Source organism: Manis javanica, chromosome 2, assembly GCF_040802235.1.
Source record: "Manis javanica isolate MJ-LG chromosome 2, MJ_LKY, whole genome shotgun sequence".
In the NCBI taxonomy this organism is placed as follows: Eukaryota; Metazoa; Chordata; class Mammalia; order Pholidota; family Manidae; genus Manis; species Manis javanica.
In genome coordinates this window covers 60,264,369-60,276,352 of record NC_133157.1, presented here as the reverse complement: position 1 = coordinate 60,276,352, position 11,984 = coordinate 60,264,369, and the positions used below count along the sequence as shown (strand labels likewise).

General features: G+C 40.0%; 1 protein-coding gene across 8 annotated transcripts; it reads left to right on the top strand.

The window, feature by feature from the left end:
• Positions 1-2,661: 2,661 nt before the first annotated feature.
• Positions 2,662-5,615, top strand: LOC108385178 (large ribosomal subunit protein eL39). 8 transcript variants are annotated; one of them, XM_037019072.2, is made up of 3 exons: positions 2,662-2,819; positions 3,579-3,702; positions 4,779-5,615. In XM_037019072.2, the coding sequence occupies exon 3, from the start codon at positions 4,815-4,817 to the stop codon at positions 4,968-4,970; it is 156 nt and encodes a 51-aa protein (XP_036874967.2). In that variant the 5' UTR covers positions 2,662-2,819; positions 3,579-3,702; positions 4,779-4,814; the 3' UTR covers positions 4,971-5,615. The 8 variants fall into 8 exon arrangements, 3 of the variants coding, with proteins under 3 accessions (XP_036874967.2, XP_036874974.2, XP_036874968.2); XR_012127727.1 differs by having other exon boundaries at positions 2,671-2,819; positions 3,523-3,702; XM_037019079.2 differs by having other exon boundaries at positions 2,681-2,819; positions 3,583-3,702.
• The last annotated feature ends 6,369 nt before the right edge of the window (positions 5,616-11,984 follow it).

The window sequence follows — 11,984 nt, the reverse complement described above, 5'->3', positions numbered from 1 at the left end:
GCTAGAATTTATCTTATGCTAATTAAATAACATGTTTGGTTATTCCTGAATATTTAGCTATTTGGGTTGACTGTAAGCTCCATGAGATCAAGGACTTACATTTTATGTTCAAAGCTACAAATCAAGCACATAGTACAGATAATAGCACACAGCAGGCATGCAATAAATAATGAATGTCCACAACTATATTTGCATCTTCAGTCATATTTCTGTGTATGTGAATGCTGAATATTTTTTAAAAAGAAATGTAGCCAATTTCCTGCATTCTCTTGGTATCTGGAGGTTGTTCTTCACTTACTTATCTTATAGAAAGAAGACTCAATAGCTAAGAGATTCACTAAAGAAAATTTTCTCCAAGTCTGACACTGAAAAATGTGGCTTATTCATACAAAAAGAGCAGGAAAGCTACAAAGGAGAGGTGAAATCAGGCTGGCTTTAACAATCTGTGCATCATAAGTAAATGCTAGAAGAAAATGGAACAATGTACTACAAAGCACATAGGTAAGAAAAAAAGTGTAATGCAAGAAGTAATATTCATCAAGGTGTCTTGATGTATGAGACAGAAGAAATGAATGAAATCTCCAATTTCTATTTCCAGTTATGATAAGCTAGGTTATTCAGACCAATATGCCCACTGATAATGACTAAAGATGGTGGATAAATTATTTTTAAACATCTACAAAACATCAAACTACTGACAAGAATAGTAAGGAACTATTAGGCCAAAAGCTAAGAGAAGGTGGGAACCCAGAAAAGCAAATAAGGTACAAAAGCTATTCTTGCCCTGAGGACATTTACCAGTTAGGGAACATCTAGCTTTGCTTTTGGTGGCTTCACTGGCAAGGAAAGAGCAGTCAAGGTCCAAAGCTACTCAAGGTGAAAATGCTACTAAGTGACCTCCTGGACTAAGTTGGGTGTCCACAGGCTATACCCTAAGGGTAAGGTTAAACCAGTACCCCAGAATTTAGGAAAGTTTGCGTTTACATTGACTCTAATAGAAAATAAGAAAAAAAACAAAAACAAATAAATCCTGTATTTGAGTAGATGTAGCCACTGTGCAGCTCTTGATCAGATTTTTCACTCTGAGTCAGCAATGACCCAAGGAAACTAAACCCATGACAACTGGTCTCACACTGAGAAGTCCTCAAGGCAGTTAACAGGAGCAAACAAAAATCTTCTTTGGAAGAAGCCATAAATACTTTTCTCTGAAAGTTTTTCAACGATAAGAGCAAACACAAAAGAAATGAGAGGCCATGGACCACACAGAGCAGAAATATCAGGCAGCAGAAAGGAACCTGATAGATAATTCAGACATTGGAGTCATCAAGACACAATTCAAAACAACTATACTTACTATGTTTAAAGAAAATAATTCAACTACCAATTGGCAGGAAGGAGGGCAGAAAAATATGTTGAAATGCTCCATAATTATGCAATCAGCAAAATCCAAACTGAGGACAACTCCATAGAATCAAAGGCCCTGGGTTTGCCAACAGAACATTTTAAGACAGAGTTCTCAATGTTTTACCATTAGGTAGGATCTTTGGTAACTGTTCTTTTGCAGATACCCTTTATTAGATTAATTCCCCTTCTATTCGTGGTTTTCCGTGCACATTTATTGTATTTAATAATTTCTGCTATGTTATTGAGATATTTTTATTAGTATCTTGAATTTTGATGTTAAAAAAACATCTTGCTCATCAGGTATTATTCTTTTCATATACTACTAGATTTGACTAATATTTTGTTTATGGGTTTTGGCATGTACATTCATGAACAAAACTGGTACATAATTTTCCTTCAGTTTGTCCTCCTTGTCAGGTTTTCCTATTAGGGTTATACTAGGTCTCACAATAAGTTAAAGTGTTTCCTTCTTTTGTCTCCCCTTCCCTATTTTTCTAGAAATATTTGATTAAAATGGGAACTATTCTTTCTCCTAACATGATTGGTTTCACTTGCCATGGACGCCAGGGTGCCTGGAGTCCTCTTCCCGGGAAAACTTGGGACTACTTTTTCCGTTTTTTTTTAAACGATTTGGGGTTTTTAATTTCTCTGAACATGGACAAAGTACCTTCCCAGGGCTTCTCCATTCCGGGAAGCGACTGCAGAGGCCTCGAGCCATAGAAATGAAAAATCCCCCAATATACGGCATGAAACGGCGGAACTACCAAGGGTGCAGCCTGGTCGCAGAGCCTTGCTCCGGAAACCGTGTTCTGACGTCGCTACGCGGCAGCGCCCCACAGGGCCACAGCGGAACCTATGGCATTGTGGGAAACGCGGGACACCTTCAGGCCTCAGCGCGCCGGTTTGGGTTTCCGCACAGTGCCACAGGCACCTGTTCCACTTTGCCCAAACACCTTTCCCCTCCGTGACAAAGGGGTAGCCTCCCATCTCTGGGGAGCGAGAAGATGCAAGAGAGTGGGGTCAGTTTAGGTGCCGCTAGAGTAATGGAACTTGACCCCGGGGCCTGAAGTCCATCAGTATCACGTTACTCACTAAGCGCTACTATTGTCTCCCACCGGTCCCAGCCACTGAGGAAGTCACATGACACGCTATGGTTCCACTATCACGTGACTTCCGTCGCGCGCGATTTTCCTCCTGAGAGTACTATCCTCTAGAGCGCCTGCGCCTCTATCGAGGCTCTACGGCCCCACCCTCTTTGGAGGGGGATGGGGAGGGGGCGGCACCTCGTCTCGACGCATGCGCAGCACACAACTGGCGCTTGTACTGATTCTCACAACCCCGTTTCCACCATTTCTTCCTGCTGGGTAACGAGACCCGCGCCCAGCTGTCCACCCGTCGTGGGCTCTGGAGAGAAGGTGGGCCGGGAACTGGATTCAGGGGAGTCGGGACTAGGTTTTCGGTCGCATCTGCTGAAGACTATCGCGATCGCCTCCCCGAGGGTGGAATAAGGGTGGCCACAGGCAGGCAGGTACCCGCGGCGGTTCGGTCCTGCGTTCGGTGCCTCGAGAGAGCTGGAGCTGCAATGGTGAGCATAGATACTAGTAGCGCGTAATGCGGTCACGTCGCCATCGCCTTTTCTCCATTTTGGACCCTTCTGGGATGGAGCCTGCGTCCGAGACATCCTAGGCTTCCCGCGAGCTTGTTCTCAACTCTGGTGAGAACCACAACTCTCTCGCCTCCGCTGAGGGGCTTCAGGGTCATATACTTCTCTCTGGATTTCCTGCCCAGTATCCTTAAATTACCGCCGCCCCGGCTTAATTCACAGCGGACCTGCGGGTACCAGACCTGCCCCATTCGCCCTTATGGGTATATCAAATATAAATTGCCCCTCGCCTTTTAGGTTTTTAGCTACCTAGTTAAAGAAATACCTTCCTTCTTGTCCCTGATTCCTATTCCCACCCTATGGTAGTAGGACTAATCCACCGCTACTGTATCTGGATGTTTAATATCTGGCACCCCATCAGCTACTCTTGATAATTGACATCATAATTTTCCCCAGGTACTTTGTTGAAACAACATGCTTCAAGGATGTAAAAAATATTTTCTTGTGGTTATTAGGTTTGCTGTTTTATTCGAACTTACTTTTCTCTTTGTATTATCGTGGCGTTCCCAAGCAAGCAACTGCAGATGAATCTTTACAAGAAGAATATTTTTATTAGTGGCAAGAAGACCATTTCAAAGTGAACTTGTCTGTCCTCCAGACATACAACAGTGAAATTCCTGTTTCAGCAAATACAGGTAAGGCTGTTGGATCATTAGGAAGAAATCAGCTGTCACACACACCAAAGTACGAATTGAACAACTTCCAGTTGACACATGGAAGGAAGACTAACAATAAGAAAAGCAAGAAGTGGGAAATAATTGCAAAGTAAATTGGCTCTGGTTAGATCAAAAAGAGAAAAACCAAGGTTTCCACTTGCTTTTCTACGAAAATAAGGTTTCCCTACCCCCCACCCCATCCCGGGTAAGACTATCTCTGTTTTCCATGAGGGAAGTTTAGGCACACAGACCCGAGGAGCCTGTGTATTCCAGGGAAACGGTGGAGGGAAACAAGAGAGAGTAGGAACCATGGGAGGAGGCTGCATAGCATGCCAAAGTGGAGGAGGAGGTGGAACAAGGGAGGCAGGGCACAGAGTCAGAGGTCAGAGAGAGCTCTACACCCTAAGGAGCAAGGCTTAACCTTCTTTCTCCTTACCCTAGTCCCAGCCCATCTGTCACTCTTGCTTTTGATTCTGGCCTGTCACAGGAGTAACAGCAGTTCCAGAACACTTCTCTGGGTCAAACACTGCATAGAGAGAAGGCTTCCTGTGTTGGAACTGATTTTCAAAGTAACATCCCAAAAATTGAGAGTTAAGGAGGATTTAGCCACTAGGGCACCTACACAGAAGTTCAGGTGAAGAATCCTGAAGAAGAAAACTGTCAGCTCAGGCTGTGCTTCCTATAGCAGTTATACCTAAGCCTTACATTCGTGGAGTGACCTCGAAGCCTCTCATTATAGTCTTGTTGAGGGCTGGTGTGTATAATTTTAGATTGGAGAAAGTTCCTTTCTATAAAAAAGCAGGATATGCAAGATAACTAAACCTCAAGCTGTTAAAAATAAGCCTCACTTGAAAGAAAAAAACCCAGAAATTTCTAAGAAACAGAAGACAGGAGCTAAGAAGTCTTTTTTTTTGACATGTAGTTAAAATACAATATTATATTGATTTCAAGTTACAACTGATTAAACAGTTACACAACTATTAAATCCTCACCTCACCTAGTACAGTTACTGTCAACATAGAAAGATGTTACAACTCCCTCTCTCCTTTTCTCAGCCATTGTGGTGTCTGCTGTTGACTCTCTTCCTCACCATGTCTTCTCACAAGACTTTCAGGATCAAGCGATTCCTGGCCAAGAAACAAAAGCAGAATCGTCCCATTCCCCAGTGGATTCGGATGAAAACTGGTAATAAAATCCGCTACAACTCTAAGAGGAGACACTGGAGAAGAACTAAGCTGGGTCTTTAAGGAGTCACACATAAGATGGCACACTTATTTATGCTGTATCAAAGTCACATGCTCTTACCATCTCACTCTGTAAACACTGCTAGGATCTGGGAAATTGGGTGTGTTTTATTGGGGAAATGATTTTTTTTTGTTTCTATGCTTCTTCACTATTCTGTTTATTCAATAATAAATATGTGAGACCTTTTGCATGAAAAAAAAAAAGATGTTACAGAACCACTGGTTATATTCTCCATGTTGCATTTCCATCCCAGTGACCAATGTATATTATGATTGAAAATTTGTGCCTGTTTATCCCCCTCACCAACGCCATGCACCCACCCCAACCCATCCCCCATGGTAACTACCAGTCGTTTCTCAGTGTCTGAGTCTACTACTGTTTTGTTTTTAGATTTCACGTAAAAGTGAAATCATAGGGTATTTGTCTTTGCCTGGCTTATTTCACTTAACATAATACTCTCTAGGTTCATCCATGTTGTCACAAGTGCCAGGATTTCCTTTTGTTATGGCAGAATAATATTCCATTGTATGTATTCCAAGATGTACCACATCTTCTTTATCCATTCATCTATATTGATGGACACTTAGATTACTTCCGTATCTTAGCTATTTGCAAGTAAAGCAACAATAAACATAGGTGTGCACATGTTTTTGAGTCAGAGATTTTGTTTTCTTCAGATAAATTCCTGGAAATGAAATCACTGGGTCAGATGGTATTTTTAGTTTTTTGAGGAACCTGCATACTGCTTTCCACAGCCTCGCCAACACTTGTTATTTCTTGTCTTTTGGATAGCGGTCATTCTAATTGCCGTGAGGTGATACCTCATTGTGGCTTTGATTTGCATTTTCCTGATTATTAGAGATGTGGAGCATCTTTTCATGTACCCATTGGCCATCTGTATTTCCTCCTTGGCAAAATGTCTGTTCAGGCCCTCTGCCCTTTTTTAAATCAGGTTTTTTGTTTTTTTGGTGTTAAGGTGTATGAGTTCTTTGTGTACTTTGGATGTTAACCCCTTATTGGATGAGTAATTTACAAATACATTCTCCCATACTGTAGGTTGCCTTTTTATTCTGTTGATGTTTCCTTTGGTAAAGCTTTTTAGTTTGATGTAGTCTCACTTACTCATTTTTGCTTTTGTTTCACTTGCCTGAGGAGATGTGTCCAGAAAAAATTGCTCATGCTTACGTTCAAGAAAAGAATCTTGCACTGTTTTCTTCTTAGAGTTTTATGGTTTCATGTCTTAACATACAGCTCTTTGATCCATTTCAAGTTTACTTTTATGTATGGAGTTAGACAGTAATCTAGTTTCATTCTCTTGCATGTAGGTATCCAGTTTTACCAACACCACTTATTGAAGATACTGTCTTTTCCCTATTATATATTCATGACTCCTTTCTCATTAATTGACCCTGTATGTGTGGGTTTATATCTGGACTCTATTCTGTTCCATTGATCTATGGGTCTTTTCTTGTGCAAGTGCCATACTGTTTTGATTACTGTAGGTTTGTAGTTAGTATAGATGGAAGTCAGGAAGCATAATACCCACTGCTTTGTTGTTCTTCAGGATTACTTTGCTTATTCAGGGTCTTTCGTGGTTCCATATGAATTTTAGGATTATTTGCTCTAGTTCATTGGAAAATGCTATTGTTATTTTGATAGAGATTGCAAAATTCTTTTGATTTGTAGTCATTTCAAAAGACAACTATTAAAAAGGCTAGTTTTAAAATTAAAATTGGCTCTAAGAAAGTAGGCAAAGAGGGAAGAAAAATTAATTTAAAATGGACTTTGAGAATGAAGTGAGGAAATCTGAAAAATGTTACAAAAATTTTATGGGGGATAAAACAAGGGATCAGGACAAAATAAAGGAAAAGAAATAAAAAAGGTCATTAATTGTCATAGTCCATTCCAGCTGCCATGAGAAAATATCCCAGACTGGCTAGTTTACAAACAACAGGAACTTGTATCTGACAGTTCTGGACGCTGGGAAGTCCAAGATCAAGGTGTGGTGTGGTTTCCTAGTTCATAGCTGAGCTTTCTTGCTGTGTCCTGACAGTGGAAGGAGCACACATGCTCCCCAGGGTCTCTCTTATAAAAGCATTAATCCTGTTCATGAGGGCACCACCCTCATGACCTAAGCCCCTGCAGAGGCCCTGCCTGCTAGTACTGCCACACTGCGCATTAGGATTTTAACATATAAATTTAGGAGGGGGGGACACAATCTTTCAGATCATAACATTGATAAAGCAAAAATCATTAAAGAGACCATCAGGTATTGTACATGAAAAACCCTAAAGACTCCACTCCGAAACTACTAGAGCTAATACCGGAATTCAGCAAAGTTGCAGGATACAAAATTAACACACAGAAATCTGTGGCTTTCCTGTACACTAACAATAAACTAATAGAGAAATCAGGAAGACAATTCCATTCACAATAGCATCAAAAAGAATAAAATACCTAGGACTAAACCTAACCAAGGAAGTGAAAGACCTACACCCTGAAAACTATAAGACACTCAAGAGAAATTAAAGAGGTCACTACAAATGGAAACTCATCCCATGCATGCTCCTGGCTAGGAAGAATTAATATCGTCAAAATGGCCATACTGCCCAAAGCAATATACAGATTCGATGCAATCCCTATCAAACTACCAACAGCATTCTTCAATGAACTGGAACAAGTAGTTCAAAAATTCATATGGTAACACCAAAAACCCCGAATAGCTAAAGCAATCCTGAGAAAGAAGAATAAAGTTGGGGGGATCTCACTCCCCAAATTCAAGCTCTACTACAAAGCTACAGTAATCAAGACAATTTGGTACTGGCACAAGAAAGAAGAGAATTGGTACTGGCACCAATGGAAGAGAATAGAGACTCCAAACATTAACCCAAACATATATGGTCAACTAATATTCAATAAAGGGGCCATGGACATACAATGGGGAAATGACAGTCTCTTTTGCTGGCAAAACTGGACAGCTGCATGTAAGAGAATGAAACTGGATCACTGTCTAACCCCATACACAAAAATAAATTTGAAATGGATCAAAGACGAATGTAAGTCATGAAACCATAAAACTCTTAGAAAAAAACAGGCAAAAATCTCTTAGACATAAACATGAGTGACCTCTTCTTGAACATATCTTCCTGGGCAAGGGAAACAAAAGCAAAAATGAACAAATGGGATTATCAAGCTGAAAAGCTTCTGTACAGCAAAGGACACCATAAATAGAACAAAAAGGTATCCTACAGTATGGGAGAATATATTCATAAATGACAGATCCGATAAATGGTTGACATCCAAAATATATAAAGAGCTCACACACCTCAACAAACAAAAAGCAAATAATCCAATTAAAAAATGGGCAGAGGAGCTGAATAGACAATTCTCTAAAGAAGAAATTCAGATGGCCAACAAACACATGAAAAGATGCTCCACATCGCTTGTCATCAGAGAAATGCAAATTAAAACCACAATGAGATATCACCTCACACCAGTAAGGATGGCTACCATCCAAAAGACAAACAACAACAAATGTTGGCGAGGTTGTGGAGAAAGGGGAACCCTCCTACACTGCTGGTGGGAATGTAAATTAGTTCAACCATTGTGGAAAGCAGTATGGAGGTTCTTCAAAATGCTCAAAATAGAAATGCCATTTGACCCAGGAATTCCACTTCTAGGAATTTACCCTAAGAATGCAGCACTCTAGTTTGAAAAAGACAGATGTACCCCTATGTTTATTGCTGCACTATTTACAATAGCCAAGATAATGGAAGCAACCTAAATGTCCATCAGTAGATGAATGGATAAAGAAGATGTGGTACATATACACAATTGAATATTACTCAGCTATAAGAAAAAAACAGATCCTACCATATTCAACAACATGGATGGAGCTAGAGGGTATTATGCTCAGTGAAATAAGCCAGGCGGAGAAAGACAAGTACCAAATGATTTCACTCATATGTGGAGTATAAGAACAGAAGAAAACCAAAGGAACAAAACAGCAGCAGAAACACAGAACCCAAGAATGGACTAACAGTTACCAAAGGGCAAGGGACTGGGGAGGACGGGTGGGAAGGAAGGGATAAGGGCAGGAAAAAAGAAAGGGGGCATTACGATTAACATGTATAGTGTATGTGGGGGCACAGGGAGGGCTGTGCAACTCAGAGAAGACAAGTAGTGATTTTACAGCATCTTACTATGTTGATGGACAGTGACTGAATGGGTATGTGGGGAGGACTTGGTGAAGGGGAGAACCTAGAAAACATAATGTCCTTCATGTAATTGTATATTAATGATACCAAAATAAAATTAAAAAAAAAAAAGAGACCATCAGGTGGGAATTCTGTCAGGTGCAGGGGTAAAGATTCAGGCCTTGGAAAACAGAGCAATTGGTATAGATGGCAGAGAACCAGGATGAGCTAGCCATATTGAGCTGAATGACTTTGAATGTAATCAGAGGTCTCCAAAAAGAGAAGGACAAATCTGTTAATTACAAAGAGAATGACAAGGAAGTTTGGGAAAATTATCTTTAGCAGGTGAGTTCTGAAGATGAGGACAGAAGTAATGAAAAAACATGCATATATTGTAGTATATGTAATAGAGAATCAGTCATCAGAGAGAAGGTAAAACACCCAAGTAGGCAGAGGTTGGCTACCACAGGGCCCAAACACTCTTAAAACTTGAAGACAGAAGTAAATCACTAGGCAGGAAGAGTAAAGTGTCAGCTACTCACAAATGGGAAGACTAGAAGGTAGTTGGAAGACTACAAAAGGAAGCTGAATGATTAATCCTGTTCATTTCAGTTATTCCAAGCTTACCTAGAAAATAGAACTTAAAGCAGAGAATCAGGAAATTGAACTAAAAACAACAGCAAACCTCTGTATAGGGTTGAATACTGTCCCAAAATTCATGTCCACTTGTACCTGTGAGTGTGGCCTTATTTTGAAATAGCCTTTGCAGGGGTCATCAAGTTAAGATGAGGTCATACTGGATTAGGGTAATGAGTGTTCTTAGAGGGACCTTTGGACACAGACATACACAGACATAAGCCAGAGGGAAGATGGCCATGTCAAGACAGAGGCAGGCATCAGTGATGCAGTCACATGCCAAGAATGTTGAAGATTGCCAGCAATCACCACCAGCTAGAAGAGGCAAAGAAGGATTCTTCCCTAGAGCCTTCAGAGGTGGTGTCCTGCTAATGCCTTGATTTTGGACTTAAAGACTCCAGAACTGTGAGAGAATAAATTTCTGTTGTTTTAAGCCACCTAGTTTGTCATAGTTTATTATGGTAGCCCTAGGAAGATAATAAAATGTAGGATCAGAGAGTAGAATCTGAATAGATTGAGAAGGGCCAGGAACAGTTATTTGAGGAAGAAGTTAAAACAGTGTAGGCAGAGAATTTAGTAACTGGAAAATTAATTATAAAACAAGAAGGAGGTCACAGAGAATACTGCCATTCTGCAGCACCACGTCCAATATAATTGGACCCTTGTGTGTAATACTGAAAGAACTGTCACTAAAGAGAAGGAAAACACCTTCAAGTTACCAACATGAACATCTCACAGTGCTTTTCTTTGGGAAGCAGACCTAGTTTCAGTCCACTATGCCTTTAGTAAATCTTCCTAAAATACAGATTCATCTCAGAAAATAGTAAAAAGTATTAGCTACCTAATACAGTACAGGCTTTATAAAGCATCCATCATGCTGCCTGTCATACAGTAAGCACTCAAAGAATTACTTTGCCTCCTTTTTTCATACCCCAATATAAGATGATAAAATGCCAGTTGAAAAGACTTGGTTTGTGCGATGCTACCAAAAGCATACATGTCAGAAAATGTACCTTAGTCTGACATCTATATTGCTGTCTTAGTGCCCCAGTCAGACTTCGGTGTCTGAAGGGCAAAAGCTTGTCCTTATCCAACTTTATTTTCTAATCATCCCGCCCATCCCCAGCAACAAACTAATACATGTCCCAAGTTGTACACTGTCAATACTTACTTGATAAGTACTTGTTGAATGCATGGATGAAAGAAAAATAGGCAAAGGATAGGGGGAGTTTAATGAAAAAGAACAAACTGAGAAAACTTGCTGTTGCAATGAACAATATAATGAGGCCTTTAGAACTGATTCAGGACGATTCCTTTCTCCCCCTGCTTCACTCTCTCCATCACCATAAAAATAAACAGTTTGTGTTTATTCTTTTAAAAGGAAAGAAAAATACAACGGAGAGGCTTACAGTTTGTATTTTGTCTCTGTTTCAGATCTCCAGAAGCCTTTAGAAATGCTTCATTTTCTATATTAACAGTTCTCCTGATTGAGGCAAGTGGGGAAGTACCTGGGGAAATGGGATCTCTGCAGTGAGAAAGATTCCACATTCCCAAAAGGCTTTGCTTGGTTTTTGTCAGGAGAGGGGAAAAAATGGGTTATTGATTTAGGCAATCTTCTCTAAAAGCTGCCATCTAGTGTTCATTTCTGAGAATACCTCTTGCCAAAATAATCCTGCAGTTCTCTTATCTCAAGGATCGTTTTTTTATGTATTGTTATGCACCTGATTTTGATACAACTTGGTTACCAAAAAGAAACGATTTTAGGAAAGAACTGTTTTTCATTTGTTTTAGTCACAGACATACTAATACTGCCCAAACAGGACTTTGGATCAATGGATTAATATTTTTAAAAGAAATGATCCCATATTGAATTGATATAATAGCAATAAAAAAATAATACTCAGGTTATCTTCCCCATCCTTACTGTTGGTAAATGTTACTTGTACTTTTATTCAGAGAGGGCCAGGACAGAAGAATCATTTATTGAGTATCATCAGTGTGCCAGGCTCTGCAAACTAACCCATTTAATTCTCACGACGATCCTTTTAAGTATTTCTTCTCTTCCTCTCAGCTTTTTTGGGACATAATTGACAAATGAAATTTGAGTTAAGTGTTCCTAACACCATATTACAGATAAGAAATGAAGGTGAAGTAACTGGCCTTTATATCAGAGAGTGAGTTGGC

Excerpts from the sequence above, each read along its gene's own strand:
- LOC108385178 (XM_037019072.2), top strand. The coding sequence starts at position 4,815 with ATGTCTTCTCACAAGACTTTCAGGATCAAGCGATTCCTGGCCAAGAAA.